The 18,925-nt window shown below is 44.8% G+C and overlaps 1 protein-coding gene across 7 annotated transcripts in view; it reads left to right on the top strand.

The window, feature by feature from the left end:
- The window catches only part of FHOD3 (formin homology 2 domain containing 3), a 456,888-nt gene that overhangs the window by 368,367 nt on the left and 69,596 nt on the right, over nucleotides 1–18,925 (top strand). For all 7 annotated transcript variants that reach the window (XM_045886817.3, XM_045886815.3, XM_054510321.2 and 4 more), the window contains 2 exons: nucleotides 235–285; nucleotides 6,504–6,718. In XM_045886817.3, coding sequence (XP_045742773.1) covers nucleotides 235–285; nucleotides 6,504–6,718 — 266 coding nt within the window. The remainder of the gene's footprint in view (nucleotides 1–234; nucleotides 286–6,503; nucleotides 6,719–18,925) is intronic.

Below are 18,925 nucleotides of genomic sequence, written 5' to 3'. Positions count from 1 at the left end.
GTAGTCTCCCATGTTCTCATCCCTGTGATTTTATAGGAAATCCGTTATATTTAGTACTTTTAAAATGTAGCCTTTGTATTTGTTGTTTTTTTAAAAATCCAACACAACCACTTTCCACTTCTGAGGCAATAAAGTCTTTCATGATACACTGTCAGTAATTTCTTGGCAACTTCATGAGCATCTAATTCTGTTATTTTCTTTCCCTATTTTGTTTCTCCTGCATATTTCCATTAGCCGAGAGTATTTAGACAAAAGAGAGGAGCAAAGACAAGCAAGAGAAGAAAGGTTTGTATATTTCTTCTTTCCCATTATAACCAAATGTCACTTGACTTTGCATTCCTAACCAAGCATGCTAAGGAGACTGTGTTAATTAAAATAAACAGCCTCACTTAAGACATCTAAGACTTTGGGTAACTGGTATGTTGTGGTATAGAGTGTCTTAGTTACCTAAATTTTCCAAGAAAGTACAGATTTTGTATGGGTGCCATCATAGTGTGAAATATATGTCTGTTCCTCCAGACTCCTCTCCACGTGAGCACATTAGTTTAGCATATTGACATATGGTACATATTTTAAATACCCTGCGCCACCACCACTGAGCTTGGAGTAGGTGTCCCTACTGTGTGTTCCCAGGTCACTCATTCAGCATTCCTTTAACAAATATTTGAATGTGCATACTATTCCAGGCGCTGACTGAGGTGCCAAACATTCCTGAGACTCTTGCAGGATATGTCTGACCACTTGCCTGTCTCCCTACTGAACTATTCTCAGTTCCTAGATGGCAGGAACCATGTCTCATTTTCCTTGTTGTCCCAATGCCCTCCACAGTGCTTGGCACATAGCAGGTACTTAGGAAGGATATATGGAATAAATGAGCAAATGAACCCACAGCCTTATTTAAAATATTAAGCTCTAAACTCTTTTGTTTTTTCAATGGTACCATGCTTTGAATCCTACTAAAATATCCAAAGTGAATGTATTCAATGTCTGATAAACTAAGATAAGCAAAAGAAAGTGTTTTAGGAGTAAACCAGCAAAGGACAAGTTTTGACCCTGTAGCAATTCCCTCTACCACCAGATGGCAATAGTACATGGAGCAATGAAAAGGCTGATTTCATACTAGAGCCAGTTGGGAACCTCACTATCTGTGAACTATGCCAATAAGTGGAATTTTGCTGAATTTTCTTAGACACCTTCAGCTAAATAGTTCAAGACAGTCTGAGGGCAGGGAAGAGTGGAGTCTGCCTGTGACCAATTAAACAATTAGATGCTTAGGTCAGACATAAACAAAACTATGGCATTGCTTTAATTCCAGTGTTTTATTAGATTATTGCCATCATAGTAACCAGTTGTGGCCAGCAAATTTAGAGCAAAAGAAACAAGAAAATTCTATTTTTCTAATTCATACCCATTTTTGACATTGGAGGACATAGACTTTTACTAAAAATGCTGTCAACTTTATGCCCAGGCTTAAGAAACCAAATTTTATTTTATTTTTTAGCTTTCCCTCCAGATTCTGCGTTTTTTTTGAGCTTTTGACAACTTGACTGTCAGGTTATATCTGCACAAGCAAGGCTTGAAAGCTTCTGGGGAGATCTCAAGGCCTGTACTGGTTCAGACCTCAGAATTTTCCCAAACGATTGAAGGCTCCTTCTTTCTGGATAGCAAAGTACAGCATCACTTATGCCTGGAAAACCTGTACAGAGGGGTGTTTGCCACTCATCTCCCGGCTCCTCTTGCTCTGACATCAGTCCTTGCCCCGTGCCACCCATCTGCTTGGGCCTTCTTCGCTGGTGCAGGAGTGAGCTCTCCATGGCCTCATGTGGGCCCCATCTCTGCTTACATGGAGGGTTATGGAAGCAGCCAAGAATTTCCCTTTGGTTTGGACCAGTCACTTCTCTTGGTTAGTTTGCTTCTTGAGTTACCTGGTGAAGAAGGGCAAGAGGGATATAAACTTTTGTCCCTGTTTGGAAAGCTGTAGGGGTTTTCTGGTAGACCAGGAAAAGATAAAATTTCCAAGTATAATGGGATTCAGAAATGGATGGGGAAACTGGAGATCAGAGGTGGAAGGAGATTCAGAAATAAGGAAGAGGACTCCATGTAGAAAGTTTTTTTTTTTTTTTAAACATTTATTTATTTGAGAGAGAAGGGGGAAGGGCAGAGGGAAAGGGAGAGAAAAACTTAAGCAGAATCCCCACTGAGTGCAAAGCCCTACAGGGGGCTCAGTCTCATGACCCTGAGGTCACTACTGAAACCAAGAGTTAGATATTTAACCAACTGTGACACCCAGGAGCCCCTAGTAACTCTTGGTAGAGCCAGGTGTGTTTGTTGGGTCCCATGTCTCTTACTCTAAATGCAATGACTCAGAGACTAACATGGCCAGAGTCACAGCAGAGGGTTTTCTGAGGTTTATAGTATAACAAGGTGAATGTGGTTTTGCTATTTTGAGGTGTAATAGCTATCCAGGCACATTTGATTTTATTTTGATTTATTTTCTATTATTCCATAATCTCAGGCAAACTATTTTATTGACAATGGTGCAGACCCAGAGTAAGATTCTGTTCAGGTGCTACTTCTGATTTTTTTTTTAAGTATTAGGAGAAAGACTTTATCTGATCATGATTAAGTGACAGTCACAAATAATCTTTTTAAGGGAGTAAGAAAGAACGAGATCCAGGCTGAGCATATGTTGGGGTGAGGTTGGGGCAGGGATTTGTCTAAGGAGGATGGCATAGGAAATGCCTATGACAAGTGGGGGTTATGGGAACAGAGTGCAAGGGGAAGGTCAGGACTGGGCTAGGATTAGAGAAATGATGCATAAAAGTGATGAGTGAAGCATTAAGCGAGGATTCTGAGCATTGCTTAGCAGGTCTGAGGACAGAGTAGAACTTAGAAGGAGCCAGATTTCGGTTTAATGTAAGGGAGAGTTCATAAGTAGGAGAGTGGCAGGAAAAGTCATCAGTAAGTGGGTTTGGGTTAATTTCAAGTCAAGCAGTTTCTATAGGGCCCTATATATGTTCCCTCGACTGTCTACCAGCCCCTGCAGCCCATGACCTTGGCGGATGTGTGAATTCATTCCTAAGGTTTGTTTGCCTGTCTTTCCCACTGAACTGTGAGCTCCACGAGGGTGGGGGTTTTCTTGTTTATTATGAAATCTCTAGTACCTACGGCAGCTCTTAGCACATGACAGGCACTCAACAAATGTTCAATAAATAATGAAAAGATGAATGAATAAAAGATACAGGCAGAGATGTTTAGATGAAAGTGGTAAAGGTGAAAAGTCTCTCCTTGAGGCTGTGGTCTATGGATGGAAAACCCAGGGCTTTGCACACAGGAAACTTCAAGAGAGTCTATCGGGTAAAACCATAGGGACATACGATCGTCCTCTCAGGGGCTGCTGGGCTCCTGGGATCAGGTACTGTTGGGCCTCTCAGGGCGCTCAGTGTGTCTGTAAGGGAAGGTGGTCACCTAGGGCGAGCTGCTTCTGCAGGGGCTGCCAGGGGTCGACATGGGCCAGGGGAGGTTGCGAAGCTATACGGCAGTTAACCCCAGGTGGCTTAGCCCTTCCCAGGCACTCTGGCCCATTGCACATGGACACTGACCCTGCTCTTCCACAAAGATTTAGTCACTTTTTGTTTATTTGACCGAGAAACAGTGAGAGAGGGAACACAGCAGGGGGAGTGGGAGAGGGAGAAGCAGGCTTCCTGCGGAGCAGGGAGCCCAATGCGGGGCTCGATCCCAGGACCCTGGGAACATGACCTGAGCCGAAGGCAGATGTTTAAGGACTGAGCCACCCAGGTGCCCCTGATTTAGTCACTCTTGACCTCGGTGCCCCCACCCCGTCCCTGCCATTTTTTAAATGTCTTTAATTGTGGGGAGGGGCACCTGGGTGGCTCAGTCCGTTAAGCATCCGACTCTTGGTTTCGGCTCAGGTCATGATCTCAGGGTCGTGAGGGTCCATGTTGGGCGTGGAGCCTGCTTAAGATTCTCTCTCTCTCCCTCTCCCTCTGTGCACCCCCCCGCCCCCACTTGCACGCACATGTGCGCACTCTCTCAAAAAAAATAAAAATAAAAGTCTTGATTGTGGCAAAATACACATAACGTCAAATTTACCATTTTAACCATTTTAAGCGTACAATTCAGTATTGGTAGGTATGGTCACATTGTTGTGTGACCATCTCCAGAACTCCTTTCATCTTGTAAAACTGAAACTTGATACCCATCAAACAAGCCCCCAGGCCCTGCCATTTTTGTCTACCAGATAAGCCTCAGAAGAATTCACATTAAATCCTTGACTCTTCCCATGTCCTCTGGATCCTCTGTGGATGACATCTATGAGGCAGAGGGTGTGCAGGAAACCTTTGAGTCGTATCTATCCAGACTCTGGATGAACAACCCCTGGCATCCCCTGGGAAGTGGGGTGAACCCCACATCCCTGCTAGTCTGGCTGCCCGCAGGGGTGTGGAGAGGCCAGATCCAGGACTGGGCCACCTGAAATGAAGGTCATGAATGGCTTGTCCTCTGGCCTGAAGCCTTGGACCTTTGTAGGTCTCCTTGTCTGCACTCCATTTCTCGGCCGCCCCTTTCTCCTGTGGCAGAAGGCTTGGACTCAGCGTGGGGATACCTCCCACACCCCTCCTGGGCTCTCAGCATTGCTGGCCTGAGGGTGCCACCACCTCATTTAGAACCTGCCTCCTCTTGGGGCTCTGACTCTTGCCCTCAAGGTCACTTTCTTCCAAGATTCCGCAGCCAGGTGGTTTTCCTTGCTGGTCCAAGTTAAGTTCAGAAATAGCTTCCTTTTGTTCCCTCTCCTACCTTTTGAGAGGTGACATTGTTGGCGAGGAAAGTCCAGAGTTTCTAAAGCTTTCTGTCGGGGCAGAGTTCCCTCACCCTGTCACTGTGAGGCAGCTACTCTCCAGACAATGCCCCAGACGTTTGTGTGTGCAGACCCATCACGTGCCTTTATCAGCAAGGGAGATGGTTGCATTTGCCACCCCGGGCCTCCAGGTGCTACAGGGAGACCTCTGCAGGTGGGGTGCTGCCTCGAAGGCTCCTCGCCGCACGCCTTGCCTGCTTCCCCTCGGCCTGGCAATTGCAAGGCGCCGAGGGAAAGAACAAAGGATGCTAATCTTCTGTTCTCAGAAATCCTATTATCTGCTTGTTGAGAACAGACACACACATGTGAAAAGATGACTAAATATGCCAGGCAGTAAATGTAAAATGCCATCTGAGTTGAATGGACTACATATCCGACATGAGTTCAGAGGCAAGGCCAAGATCACTTCCAGCTGTGGTGGTCAAGGCAGGCCTCGCTGAGGGAGATACGAGTGTGAGCCTGGCCTGTGGGGCAGATTGTCTTTGGCCTGGCAGGGCGAAGGGGTGAGGACCACGGACAGACAGACATGGGGGAGCCACACCCACCTTACGGATGCATAAAGAAATGCATGCTTTTTCAATGCATTCTTTTTAAAGGTTTTATATATGCGCTCTGCCTTTCTTATGCGAGTGAATTTGGAATGCCGTGTGCAGCGTCTGGTGGGGGCTCCAGGGGGCTAGAGTTGGGGGGCTTGCCCATTGGGAGGAACTGAAGCAGTGAGTCTGGATGGATGTGAGTGAGGGTCTTGAATAACCTGTTTCAAAGTTTAGTGGTTGGTGAGATAGAAACCTGCTCCAGCTGAATTCAGAAATTTATTTCTGAACAAATAATGGTGGGTAAAATTAGCAGACATCTGGAAGAGGCACATATTTCAAAGTTATTTTGGTCTGATCTATAAAGCGCACTATGAGGAATATGATTGGTAGCTGGTCTTAATAAACAGTTAGTGGGTTCTGCCTGCCTGAAATGCAAAACAGATGTATCTTTGTTCTTTTAAACTGACTTTGATGAATAAACTATATGTGACGTCAGGTCCAAGCTATTGGATGGCTGAGTCCTACTCAGAAATATTTTAGAATATAAAAAAGTTTCCATGGTCGACACTGAGAGAACAAAGTGAATTCCAGTCGCATTGCTGTTAGCATTGAAGCAGGTTCAGAAATTCAGGGAGGGCTTCGTCCAACAACCCCTTTTGGTATTTTGGGGGCACTGTTGCTCTCCGCCGCACCAAGCCACCCTCCCATCTCACAGCTGCAAGCTCTGAGTGCGTGTGGTTTTCAGCTGTCATTGCTGGGGCTCTGTAGTGGGCATAATTGCTGTTTTGCTTATTTGTACACATGTTTCCTAAAAGGGCAAAATCGGATTCTGCAGCAGTGATCCAGTATCTGGAGACTGTGTGATGTTGCCATTTCTCCCAATTTGTTTGGTTATGAATGATGCAGGGTTTTTAATCATTAGCATCTTGGCTTTGCTGGCTGGTTTTGGCAGACTGGCCCTCCAGCCAGCCCTGTGCTGTGCTCTGTGCATCAGGAGACCAGCTCACTCTGCAGGTGTTTCAGCCATAAACAAGCATCAGCCACGGGCTCCTCTTTGTTTTTACGGAAACCCTTTGGAATTTAACTTTCAGATACAAATACTTGGAACAGTTGGCAGCCGAGGCGCACGAGAAGGAACTGAGAAGCCGGAGTGTGAGCCGGGGCAGAGGTGAACTCTCCTTGGACCTGACCTCCCCGGCAGCCCCTGCCTCCCCCACCTCTCTGCGCAGGAGCCCTCCGTCTCTAGACTCACAAGAGGCTCTCCTGGGAGCCGCCTCCTCTCCGGAAGCAGCTCAGCATCCCCAAGGTGAGTGCTGGGAGGGTAGAGGGAACTCTGATGGGGTAATTCGTGTTAGGCTTCTGGGCAGTAGGGACCAGTGCTATGTGCAAAGTGGTACTGAGTAGTAACTAAGGATAAACTCAGGGCAATTGCACCACACTAATAAACCAGCTGCCTTCAGAGCCACTTCTACTAAAGCAATATTATGTGTGAAGATTGTCAGTGCATGGTCATTGAGAAGGGAGAATATTGAAAATAAGGCTTACTTGGCCATTTCTTCCTAAATCACAGGGAATTAACTTAGTACCCCATAATTTGGATATTATTTATTTATTGGCTCTGCCCAGTAAAGCGACCACTTTAGAATGTTCTGACCTTAAGAATTATGGGTCTGTTTCCAATTAAACCGATGGAGAATAAAATTAAAGCAAGCAAGGAAAAATGCAGACTTAGTGGAAATAGAAGTTAAACACTGAAGCAGGAGAAAGGGAAGATAGTAGCGATCACTGGCGCGTGTGGTGGGGGTGTAGACGCTTGTGTGCAGACAGGCTCTCCCTGGAGAAATTGTCTGTCATCTTAGCTTTATTTGGAGAAAAACCATGTTGTGCACTGCAGCCTGAGAGCATCAGCTGTTTTCCTAATTGCTCTGAGGACGGTTGGGTCCGTTTTCTCTCACATTAACAGAGAGGATGGGTCTTGGGCACTGCCATCTACACTGCGTGCTGACGAGCCTGTAGCTAGCACTGTTCAGTGTGACCGGGTGTTATGGCTTGCAGCCTGACCGAGGCTTAGCCAACGGAAGGCAACAGAGAAGCTCAACTTTTAACTCTCAGAGGGCTGACTAAATATGGCGTCAAATAAGGCAGGACTGCATGAACTCAGCAGAACTGGGTGTAACGCAACAGTCTTGTCTGTCCAAGTCTTCGCTGGCTCTCCAAGCCTCGGGGCTCATTCTGCAGGAGCCGGCTGGCTTCCCTGCAGCTTTCTATCACATCCAGTTCCTGCTGGTCCCTGAGCTGTGGAAGATTGTCCTGGGCAGATGGCTCGGTCATAGATGAGTAATGTTGGTCTGAAAACCCTGAGACTCGAAGAATCAGGAAAACAGCCTGTTCTAGGACAGCTCTGTGCTTTCCAGACCCTGCCTGGTATCCCTGCTCTATCTGAATTGTGGTATTGCCAGAGGCGATATGAAAAACATTCCCCTGCAAAGTTGTGGTTCAACACTTAATCTTGGGACTTTTAACTCTAAAAGTTGTACCCTCGCCAGTTTACAGAATGGTTGTCTAAACTGGGAAATACAGAGCGGCCCCAAGCTGAGAGAGAATTGTCAGTATCTATAAAAATTGTTTGTCCTCAAAACTTTTAGTCTTCTTGATGTTTGTGACGAAAAGGCAGTTCCTTGAGTATTTTGCCCAGTGATGGTCAAAGTTGAGGCTGTTCTAACCAATTAAAGAGGCAGAATATGTTTTTTTAAAGATTTTATTTATTTGAGAAAGAGCAACTGAGAGAGAGAGAGAGAGAGAGCACAAGCAGAGGGGGAGGGAGAAGCAGACTCCCCACTGAGCAGGAAGCCCAATACTGAGCACGGAGCCTGATGTGGGACTCAATCCCAGGACCCTGCGATCATGACCTGAGGTGAAGGCAGATGCTTAATCAACTGAGCCACCCAGGTGCCCCAAAAGGCAGAATATTTTAAACTTAGGAAGAACATAGAAAATACTTATCTAGGGTACCTGCAATATGCATTGGGGGAAAATAAAGTTATTTCAGTATGCTTTCAGAAAGATTAATAGTAGATGTCATTTTCCTCTCCAGAGAAGGGACTCAGACTGGGAGAATGTTTGACTGAAATCACACCACACGCATATGAAATAGGAATACTGGGCTTGAAATGAGACATAATTACAAATTAATGAAATAGCGTTGTATGATGTTTGCTTTGTCCAAAAAAACAAAGCAGTGATTCTTGTGGAACCTGGGAAAGCTGTCCGTCATACATTAAGTAATTATCTCCATCAGTCAGAACCAGCAAAGTAATCTAAAGTCTGTCCTCAAACATCACTGAATTCCACAATTGGCAATTATAAGTGTATAAGAAGAAATGCTACGAGAGGATTGTCTCAGAAAAGTGCTAAGACTTCCTTCTGATTTGGAGACCTTTGCCCTTATGGCAGAAACACAAAGTTGGACTGGCAGCAAGGTTCTTCTCAGCCTAGCTTGCTATTGTTCTCTGAAGCATTCTACTAGCCTCCAATTCATAGTCTTTTCTTTTTACCAGGTCCCATTTTTAAAGGCTCAAAGTAATTTTTTGCTTACCCCTAACATTTACAATATCCCAACATCTGGGGGAAGAATAAAAAAATCAAATCACACATCCAGATGTTTGTCCTGCTCCAAACACCTGGCACTATGTGGTCCAAACATGCCCAGGTTGACTCACTTTTTCATTCTCTCTGCTTGTGGAATCATATGATCATCTTCACACTTGGGTAGTGCTCTGTCCCTCCCTCCCAAATGCTACTGTTTAACACCTTCTCGGGCATCTGAGGAAGCTGAGGGGAGATGCGATTATCCATATATTACTGAGACTCAAATAAATGGGAAGGGGCACCATTTGCGGATCTTGTTGGCACCATCCTGGGGGGTAGAAGCCATCTTTTCATGCTCAGCTCAGGCATTTATCAGGACGTCATGGTACCCCAGTATTTGTGGCGATGTTCCCATTCATGCCACACCACCCCTTTCCTTCGACCCCTTCCGCAATATCTGCATACACTGCAGCCTACGTTTCAGAGTTATGTTTGCAAAGAAAAGGAAAAACAGATATTTGTGACTGAATTATATATATCTTGGGATTAAAGGTCACATTATGGGTTTTTTTTTATTAAAGATTCTGGAGAACCTTTAATCGCAGAAGATAGGAAAACATTAAACACTTCTTTACCTTTTCTCTTAAATACATTTAGAAAGAAGGCAGGGTAAATGTTAAAATACCAATAGCATTATGTGCCATCTAGTGAGATCTTTCAGCCAAAAAACTTCCCAGCTAAATCTGCTATAACTTTTGTATAACTTAAGCCACTACCCCCACCATCAAGTCTGTGTGCTTGAATTATTTTTCCATCTGGCCCTCTTGTGGCTCATAGCAGATGTGTGTCCCAGTACTGCCTAGACTTCGTGGTGATGGTCTGAATATTTTTCCTCTGTGTGAAACTACCAGGCCCGAGTGAGGAGCAAACACATACATGTGTTCTCACTTGCAACGTGCTGCAATTAATGGAGACAATCAGCCCCCAATTTAGGTAAACACAAAGGGCCTCTCTCTTCATGGCTTTAATTAGCCTTTCCTTATTTTCACTGAGCCCTGGTAGTATAGATCAGAATATCTAGTAAGTTTACTTTCTATTATTTTACGAAACTTACAGGTGTCTCTGGAAATAAATTATTCTCACTGATTAGAGAAAAAGGTTCAGTATTCTTATTGGGAGAGAATTCTTTGCTATGACTCTTGAGGAAGTTACTGAGGAGTAAAAATAATCTGTGTACCCACAAGTGAGATCATTTTAGCCAAGTAAGCTATTATCCTAGTGGGTGTCAGATCTACATAACCTATTTCATGGAAAGAAAATGGAGAAACCATGCATCTCAAAACCAGGTGTTGAGGTTGGTCCCTGCCGGGTGGCCCTGTTTAAAACCACCTTTCCTGGAGGCTAGCGCTGGGTGGCTTTCTTGTTCCCTGGCTGATACACCTGCATCCAGCCCGAGGCTAAGTGGAGAGAAATTACCTTTCCCGTGAATGAATTCACAAGTGGCTTTTACCCACTAATGTAGCCATGAAAGCATACATCGTGGCTAGATTATTTTCCTTTCTTTTAGCTCGGTGCTCTCTACATTGCACACAGAAATAATACTTTAGAGATGCATTTGAAAACCTTACCACACCATATTAATTTTATGTTGGGGAAAAATATGTTCAATGGTGATTTTTTTTTTCTTCCCGTACCTGGATTCCTAGATATTTCCAAATGTCTTATTGTTGGGCCTTAGAGATATAAAATATAACCTATATGGCCATGGCCTACTCACCAGCATTCACCTGGAGGCATTTATAGAAATTACTCACAAGCTGTACTGATATTTTCTCTCACAGATCCAAGCTTTTAAAGTGTTGGTAAATAGGACTCTTCCTCTAACTTCCTTATCCTCTCACCTGGAAATAAAATATAGACCTATAGCTATATCCTGAAATGTTCCATTGGCTTAAATGAATAATCATTTTTCACGTAGGCATCGTTCATCATCACAGCTGTTGTCATTGTTACCAGTCATTGAGCACCTTTGTCACCTTGTGTGACATGTCTTGAGTCTCCTTCAGGTGTAGACACTCTCCTAAGTTACCCAATCCACGTGGCAGAAATCAGAAACATCTGGTATCCTATTTCCAATTGGCCCAGTAACAATGGACTATCATCAGGCATCAGCCTAATGCATGCTGGTTCCCTGGCATAAAGCTTTTGGACACCTCCAGTCCAGTATTTCATGAATTGGCAGGAAACTAGATTCCTTGTGGTTCTATCACTCAGGGTGGCCCCACCTCCTCACACCTCACCTGACTGCTACAACTTGATGCCATTTGGTCAGTTAGACAAAATCCCTCAGAAACTCTACCCAAGGCCAAGGCACTGCCTGCAACACCTACTGTGGAACTGCTTTATGAGACTTTGCAAATCATTGGGTTTTCCTGCCTTGCTTGTTCTGTCTCTAAAAATGGAAAAGGGCAAAACTTTCCCTTTTGCCCCTCCTATAGAAAATGACAGTTGCCTGCGGCCTGTTTTTGTGCACCATATTGTAAAACAGTCTTGAATTCTTTCAAAGTAGATCAAGTATGAGTCTTACTTAAGTATGCTTAAGTGAAGACAAGGCATGGAATGGCATTGGAAAAGTTGTTAAAGAATGGTATTATGTGATCAACATGATCATTTCATAGGTAGTAATTAGCTATCAAAAACTGAAGGGTCTAAGACTTCACCGACTTGTAAGTTAATAAGTTAGTTTGCCACAATTTTGTGGATGGGGGCACAAGAAATGAAACTGCAGGGTCAGAGACAATGGACTTCATTACTCATAGCAATAGTAGTAGCCAGAGTATCAGCATTTGTGCCATTTCTCCAAGCCCCAGTTCCTGCAAGTTGATGTGAATAGGCCCAAGTGATGGCTGCCTACACAGAGAGGAACCTTGAACTTAGGGACCCCACATCTTTTATAGTGGGCAGTAAACATGTCTTCCCTTTGTCCCAGAGGGACACATTATCTTTATCACAGTGAGCTATAAACCAACCAGTCCTTTGCTTCAGGGGAGACACCATCTGTGTCTTCAAGGCCATTTGCTATGCACACATCCTTAGAAAGACATCCCAGAACTAAGACTGTCAGTGCCTCTGCTCGTAAGACTGCAGAAACACAAGAGACCCGTGGAGAATTGTTTCCAAGCATTGGATTATAATGGTTTTTAACCAACATTTACAAATTTGCATCTTAAAATCTGTTTAACAGAAACAAAATATTCAACTTTAGAACAGGAATTAGCTTGTTTGTTCTTATTTGACAAAAGGAAAGCAGATCAGGAGTTGCAAAACCCAGTCTGGAGGAGGCACTGGGGGTGAATGAGCTTGTCTGCATCTGGAGGTGCTAACAGGGAATCTGGAAAGACATCAGTGCCTTTCATCCCAGGTGGGAGCCTTGGGTAAAAGATCCCAGGGACATTCAGTAGGCCTCCACAGATAGGAACACTGGGCATTCTTCAGTCAGTGTGGTAACTTTGAATTTCCAGAGTCGTTGACTAAGAACTGAGAGATAACAAAGACGAATAACTACCTGGTTCCTTGTAGCATTCTTACCTGTGGTCAGGACCTCGATCACCACTCTGCCACTCCACTTTTCCCTCCAGCACCCCTGCCCCCACTCTACCACCCCTGCCTTTCCCTCACCCACCCTGATAAGGCATTTGTGCAAAATGATAGACTATTTGCACTGTGACAGAATAATCACACGTTAGCTTTCCTGTCCCTAAAGTATGCTTTTCCAAGAGAACTCCTGGCGTCAGTGACCCTGCAATGCATCTTATCTGCCTCTGAACATGGCACGAATCTTTAGAGCCTTCTGAAGCTGGAACATCCTCTTAGAAACCTGCTTCCACCAGATACATTTGGAAGTTCCAGTAGATGTTTGTTGACTCTCTAGATCAAGCAGTTCTTGGTCCTTCCTTATGTATCCTCTAGATAATTTCCAGACTCAGCATGTTATTTGGCTTTCATATCTTCTGCATTTCTCATCACTGTTTTGTCATCATTTATCTCAGTCTTTCTCGTCATTCTGTTTGTCTTCTTACTGACTCTTCTGCCTGCCTGCCTCCTAAGTATTGGGTTTTTCCAAGGGACCTCTCCCAGCAACCCTCTGTTTTTATACCTAACTTCTGGCTGTTTTCTCACATCCCCACCTGTGATTGTTAACTACCTACCATATGATGAAAACTTCTAGGTCTGCATCTGCAGCCTTGGCCTTCTTGAGCTCAGGACACATGTATCCAACCTCCTTAGACATCAGCATCTGAATGCTCCACAGACATGTCACACTCAACAGGTGCCCATCAGGGGCATTCAGATGGGGGAGATTCACCCATCTCTCACCCGTAAACTCCTTACCCCCCAAACCTGTTCATACCTTCCAATCCTCATCTGGTTTAGACCATCTCTTTTGGCCTAGTCATTTAAGCTGGAAGCATGCATATAATTTTTTACTCCTCCCTCAATGCTCACATCTACATGCAATCACCAAGTGTTCATGTGCTTCTTTCTCTGAGCTCAGCCCTCTTTCCTGTCTCCCCGTTGCCAATGCCTTACTTCTGCTCTTAACCATCTCTCATCCAGACCATTTCAGTAACTTCTAATAGATCTCCTATCTTCCAGGTTCTTATTAGCAACCCAGCCAAAAAAAAAAAAATCATATCTGTTTTTAAACAGCTCTAGTGGCTCTCCATTATCTATGGCATAAAGACAAGACCTTACATGGCATTCAAGACTTTGGTTCTCCAGTCCCTACTACCAGTCTTTTACCTCCACAACCACCCCTACCTGTTACTTTCAATCAGCACCAAACCACGGTCACTACCTGAAAGGTGCTATGTATGTTTCTGTGCTTCTGTGCTTGAGAGCCCTCTTCCTCTTGGTGCCCACTGGGCTCTTAGCCATCTAGTTGAAGCATCTTTTCTAAAGCCTACTTGGATTCATCTTACATATTTGCCTTACATCTTGTGCATACCAGGGATACAGGGCTTATCTCACTGTATTTGCAATAAATGGTCCCCCCTCTTCATCTGTGTGTTCCCCAGAGGAGAGCCCATGCCTGCACTCACCTTTGTTATCTCCCAATGCTTGGAGCAGAATAGACATTCGGTAAATGTTTTATGAGCTAGTGAATGAACAAATAGCATGAAAAAATAAAATAAATTCTGTAGAGACAGCTGTTTCCCCTATATCCAGAAATTTACTACATGGGTCATGATGGAGGACACATATTTGAAAATCTCGTCTACTCTATAAAGACTGAAGGAAGGATGGTGGGTTAATGTAGAAAGGGAACTTTTGCAGAGAATTAACATACGTGGGCCATGTCCTTCTGAGGATCTAACCCTAAAGGAGGAAGAAAATTCAGAGGATGACTCTTGATAAATTGATCATTATTTATTGAACCACCTATTAAAATACCCCTTATTTTAAGTGGGTCTTTCTCCATTTTTTTTATGAAATTTGCCAACAAGTTCAGATAAACTAAGTTGTTGACTAAGTGGATGGGTGACTAAATATAAGTGAAGAAGGGTCAACTGTTTGGGGTGAGAGCTTAAAAGTGAGATTTCTAGTTGTACCCCAATTGTAGGCCAGCTGGTTCTGCTTAGGCATGGTCAGACTTACTGGCAGGAAGAGCTAACATTTTCTTTAGATAATAGTTGTTTTGAGTCCATATTTCTCTTGGCTAGACCACTTTATCCTGAAAAATATTTTGGGGAAGATATTTTTCACATCTGATTTCCTCATGCCTAGCACAGTGCCTGGCACATCAGAGGTATCAATAAATATTGACAGAGTGAGTGTTGCTGCTAATTACATTAGAACATCTAATTAAAAGTAACTACCTCCTGCTAAGCCTGAAAGAGTGAATTAATGAATTAACCAAAAAACTCAAGTTCAATCAATTTATTTGCTAGCTGTTATTACTCAGGGCTATCCATTTTAATGCTAGTGTATACTTTCCAAAATAGCCATTTTGTTTTGATGTCATTGATGTTCTGTCTGGGGCTATGACAAGAGCTAGAGGTGCTCTTGAAATGCATTGCCGGTTTGGAATTAGACACTGTCTTCATCCTTGAGGAAAGGCTTGTCTTCCTTTTTGCTCTTTTGAGAAAATGAGCATGTAGTTAACCTAGAAGCTCCACCAGCCCTACTGGGCATGGAAAGACAAATGTATATTGGAGCTGACCTTGAACTGATCCTGAGCCAAGACAAGATCTCTCTATCTGATTTTAGAAGAATTTAAACAAGCTCAAAGGAAGTCTTCATATCCAGGGGTTGATGTTTGGGGTCATATGGTTCTAGTTCAAGATAATGAGAAAGCAATGATACAATACGGATAGAGTAATGATACATGATACAATTATCTTAAATTTTTTTTTTTCATTTTCTGTTTATAGTGTGAAATAGAATCTATCCATTAACCAATATTGCAATAATTGGACCTGAAACTAGAAACTGTCCTGTCTGATAATGCAGTAGAATTACATCCTGTACATGTTTAATCAAGTGAACTCCATCAGAAGCATAATCTGAGGGGCAAAGGTGGGGGAGTGAAAAATCACAATTTGAATAGTGCTTGTAATCCTGCCCAACATCCAACTCAGATGTAGGTTTCCATGTGATGAGCGTGACATGAGGGCCACAGATCTGTTTTTTTCTTGAGTCATTCCTGACTTTCATGTGCCTCTTAGAGTATGAACAGCCTGCTGCATCAAATGTGATTTTAGAGTATAAGGATTTGTGTTTCGTGGTACTACAAGCCCAGTACTTCTTACGGCATTCCATTGAAACTAAATGAACATCTTGATTGTTGGAGCTGTGCGGGTTGGTATGGTATCTATAAAATGGCGTCTTCCAAAAGGCCTTCCGAAGGTAATTTTGGCCATGTAGGGTTTTCATCTTAAGAGGTGGCTTAGGCTGAGCCTGTTTAGGAAATACAGTTCTCAATTTTGAGAATAAAACTGGGCTAAATTTTGAAGACATACGAATTCACTAGACTGATGGATCAGTATTTTGCACATGATAAAGTGGGGTTTTTCTTGTTTGTTTGTATAAAGCTTGAAGTGGCTGAGTTTGAGCCCATCCTAATGAAACTGTTCCCTTAGGGTAGTGATTCTCAATATAGGATGATCCCTGCTGCCCCCTCCCCCACTCCCTCCAAGAGACATTTGGCAGTGTCTGGAGATATTTTTAGTTGTCCCAACTGAGGAGGAGGTGCTGTTGGCCTCCAGTGGGTAGAGGCCAGGAATGCTGCTAAACACCCTACAGTGCACAGGAGAGCCCTCCCACAACCAAGAATTCTCCAACCCCAAATATCCATGGTATTAAGGCCAAGAAATCCTGCTTTAGAGTGAATGTGAGTGAACAGCTTAGCATGAACTGGCCCAACACCAAAGGCAAAGTCTGAAGAATTTTCAAAGTTGTGAGCTTTTTCTCTTGGGACCTTTTTCACATTTATGTGATTAAACCACAAGTTTAAAGTTGATGGTGTTGGTTATTAGCTCTGAACTGGGGAGGTCCCTGGAATGTACATGACTTGGAGCAAGTATTATAGAATTGGCTGGCCCAGCCCTTGGTTTCGTAAGACCTGCCAGAAAGCCAAGTCCTGGCAGAGTCATCGAGACACCATCACAGACTGAAATCAACTGAAGCCACCCAAAGACTTACTAAGTTCAGATCTGTCTACCAGCAATTTATCTCTTCGAAGAAGAGTTGCATGATAGGAGATTCCAACTGGACACTCTGGACTCAACTGGCAGGGACATGGATGAAAGCAGACCTGGAATGGTTGTGCACCCTGCATGTTCTATTTGTTTGTTTGTCTCTTCAGGAATGATTATGTGCTTCTCCTTTACAGCATAAGTCACCCACCTCACAGTTTACCATCGTGATTAATAGCCTGAGGTTTTCAGTCAGTCCCGTTGGGGTCCAAATCCCAGCTCTGCTTGTCGGTGAGGCTGGAAGGAGAGGGACATGCTTAGAGGGTGCCTGAGGGCAGCCAGTGAAGGGACAGTTCACAGAGGTGTGGGGAAGGTCGTAGGACCATTGGGTGGAGAAGTCCCCAGAGACGAGCAGCAGTGGGTGACTATCAACACTGCTCCCACCTCCAGGCCTGGAGGAACTTGGTCCATGCCTGGGACTCAGTGAGAGCTGTAGCCTTGGGAGGGAGCGCACAGGACAGAAACGGTGGCCTGACCACTTCTGCCAAACTGAGGCCCCACGTGAAGAGGGTGGAGGCATAAATACTCCTGCCTGTCCTCCCTCCCTCTCTCCCTCCCTCCCAGCCTCCCGGGGCACAGAGCAGAGCAGAGGGTGGCTCTGGAGGAGCAGCTGTGAGCATCCGGCCCACTGTGTAGCCCCAGACAAGTTGCTTAACCTCTCTGGAGAGGTGTCCTCACTTCTTACATGGGGACACTAATCTTCATGCTGCCGATGTGAGGGCTCCAGAGAGTGGTGTGGACGTGGTTCCGGGGACGCAACAGGGTGTAGAAGGCACTTGGGACCCAGTACGCTGGGCCTGACATCTAGTGAGGTTTCCGGGACCAGATGAGGAGTTGGTGCTGGGCTTTTGGAGGGACAAAGAGAGCTAGTTGTTAGGAGCCGTCCTCTGCCCTGGCTGAATTCCTCAGGGCCTGCTCGCTCTCAGCTCCCTCCCGGCTTTGTGATCTGTGTGAGGGAAGTCCCAGCATCTGACTGGGCACCCTTTTATATTCTCTCAACAAAAGCAGTGAAGTTTTCCCTCTTTCCCTGTGGTTCTCATGTTGATGGGTTCCCATCCTGCTCCCATGCCCAGTCTCTCTGTTCTGTAATGTCTGTTTTCTTTGGATAAAGAATTCCCTTCAGTGGTCATGCTCGGGTTATAGGCCCATTCCCAGGATGGTTACAACCAGGTTCCTTGTTACTTCTTTCTGAATATACTGTGGATCTCTTCCTTTCAATGATTTCTTCCACATGACCTAAATTATCCATTCCTATATCCCTTTATGCAGTTTAATTTTGATTTTTTTCTCCTTTTTCTCCTCTCTGCACTCCCACCTTAAAATTTAATTTAAAGCCCTTTGAATCAGGTCAGTGCAGGTTCTGGCCAAATACATTTTTCTGGCCTTTGCTAAGCGCTTTCTGGCAACGCCAGGATCCCATTAGTCTGCTCGCTTAGGATGTGGTCCAGGAAGATGGGTCCTGGTTTTGGATGCCTTTTATGTTGCCAGGCATTTCTTGCCATGTCCTCCCTTCACTTCCATATTCATGCCTGCCGCGGGAAGAAGGACTACATGGCCCCTGGCCCAGGAACTTCTCGCAACTCCTCTCCTCCTCGGCCCAGCCCCAGATCTTTACATCCTTCCTCCGTCTGAGGTGATGGGTGGGCATGGCTGGTGATGGAAAAGCTGGGGGGCCCTGGCAGCTCCTGACTTGCAGGTTTGGTTTATTGCAGTCACTTCTGACCCTGCACCAAAGGCAGGGCTTCAGGGTCCTTACAGGCATGTGCTCGGGAGTGGGTACCCTGCCCCTTCCTGCCAAACACCATGGCCTGGGCCTTCACTCTTTTCTCCCCAGCCTTGCTTTCTGAGGGCAACATGAGAGGCCTCCCCACAGAGGGGTTGTGCAGATTTAGTAGACTGTTCATGTGAGGTGTGCTCAGTTGCAGTCCTCAGATGCTGACACGCTACGTCCCCCAGTGGCTCTCTGGCGTGGGGAATAGCTTCCCATTGGCGCCATGTTTTTATTCATCATCGTCTGTTGAGCCCATGTCTGGCATTCGCTTCTTCCTCCTTGGTCTCTGTCTGCAGGGTTTGTTTCCTGGACTATGTGCTCCACACGACTGAGGAGCTTCATCCATAGCACCAGGCATGTGTCAGCTGTCCCAGCGGGAAGTATTTGCCTGTGTCTA

This window comes from Mirounga angustirostris, unplaced genomic scaffold, assembly GCF_029215605.1.
Source record: "Mirounga angustirostris isolate CCGP_5_RB_7025 unplaced genomic scaffold, mMirAng1.0.hap1 SCAF_14, whole genome shotgun sequence".
NCBI classification, from domain to species: Eukaryota; Metazoa; Chordata; class Mammalia; order Carnivora; family Phocidae; genus Mirounga; species Mirounga angustirostris.
This window is presented reverse-complemented; position numbering and strand designations above follow the sequence as displayed.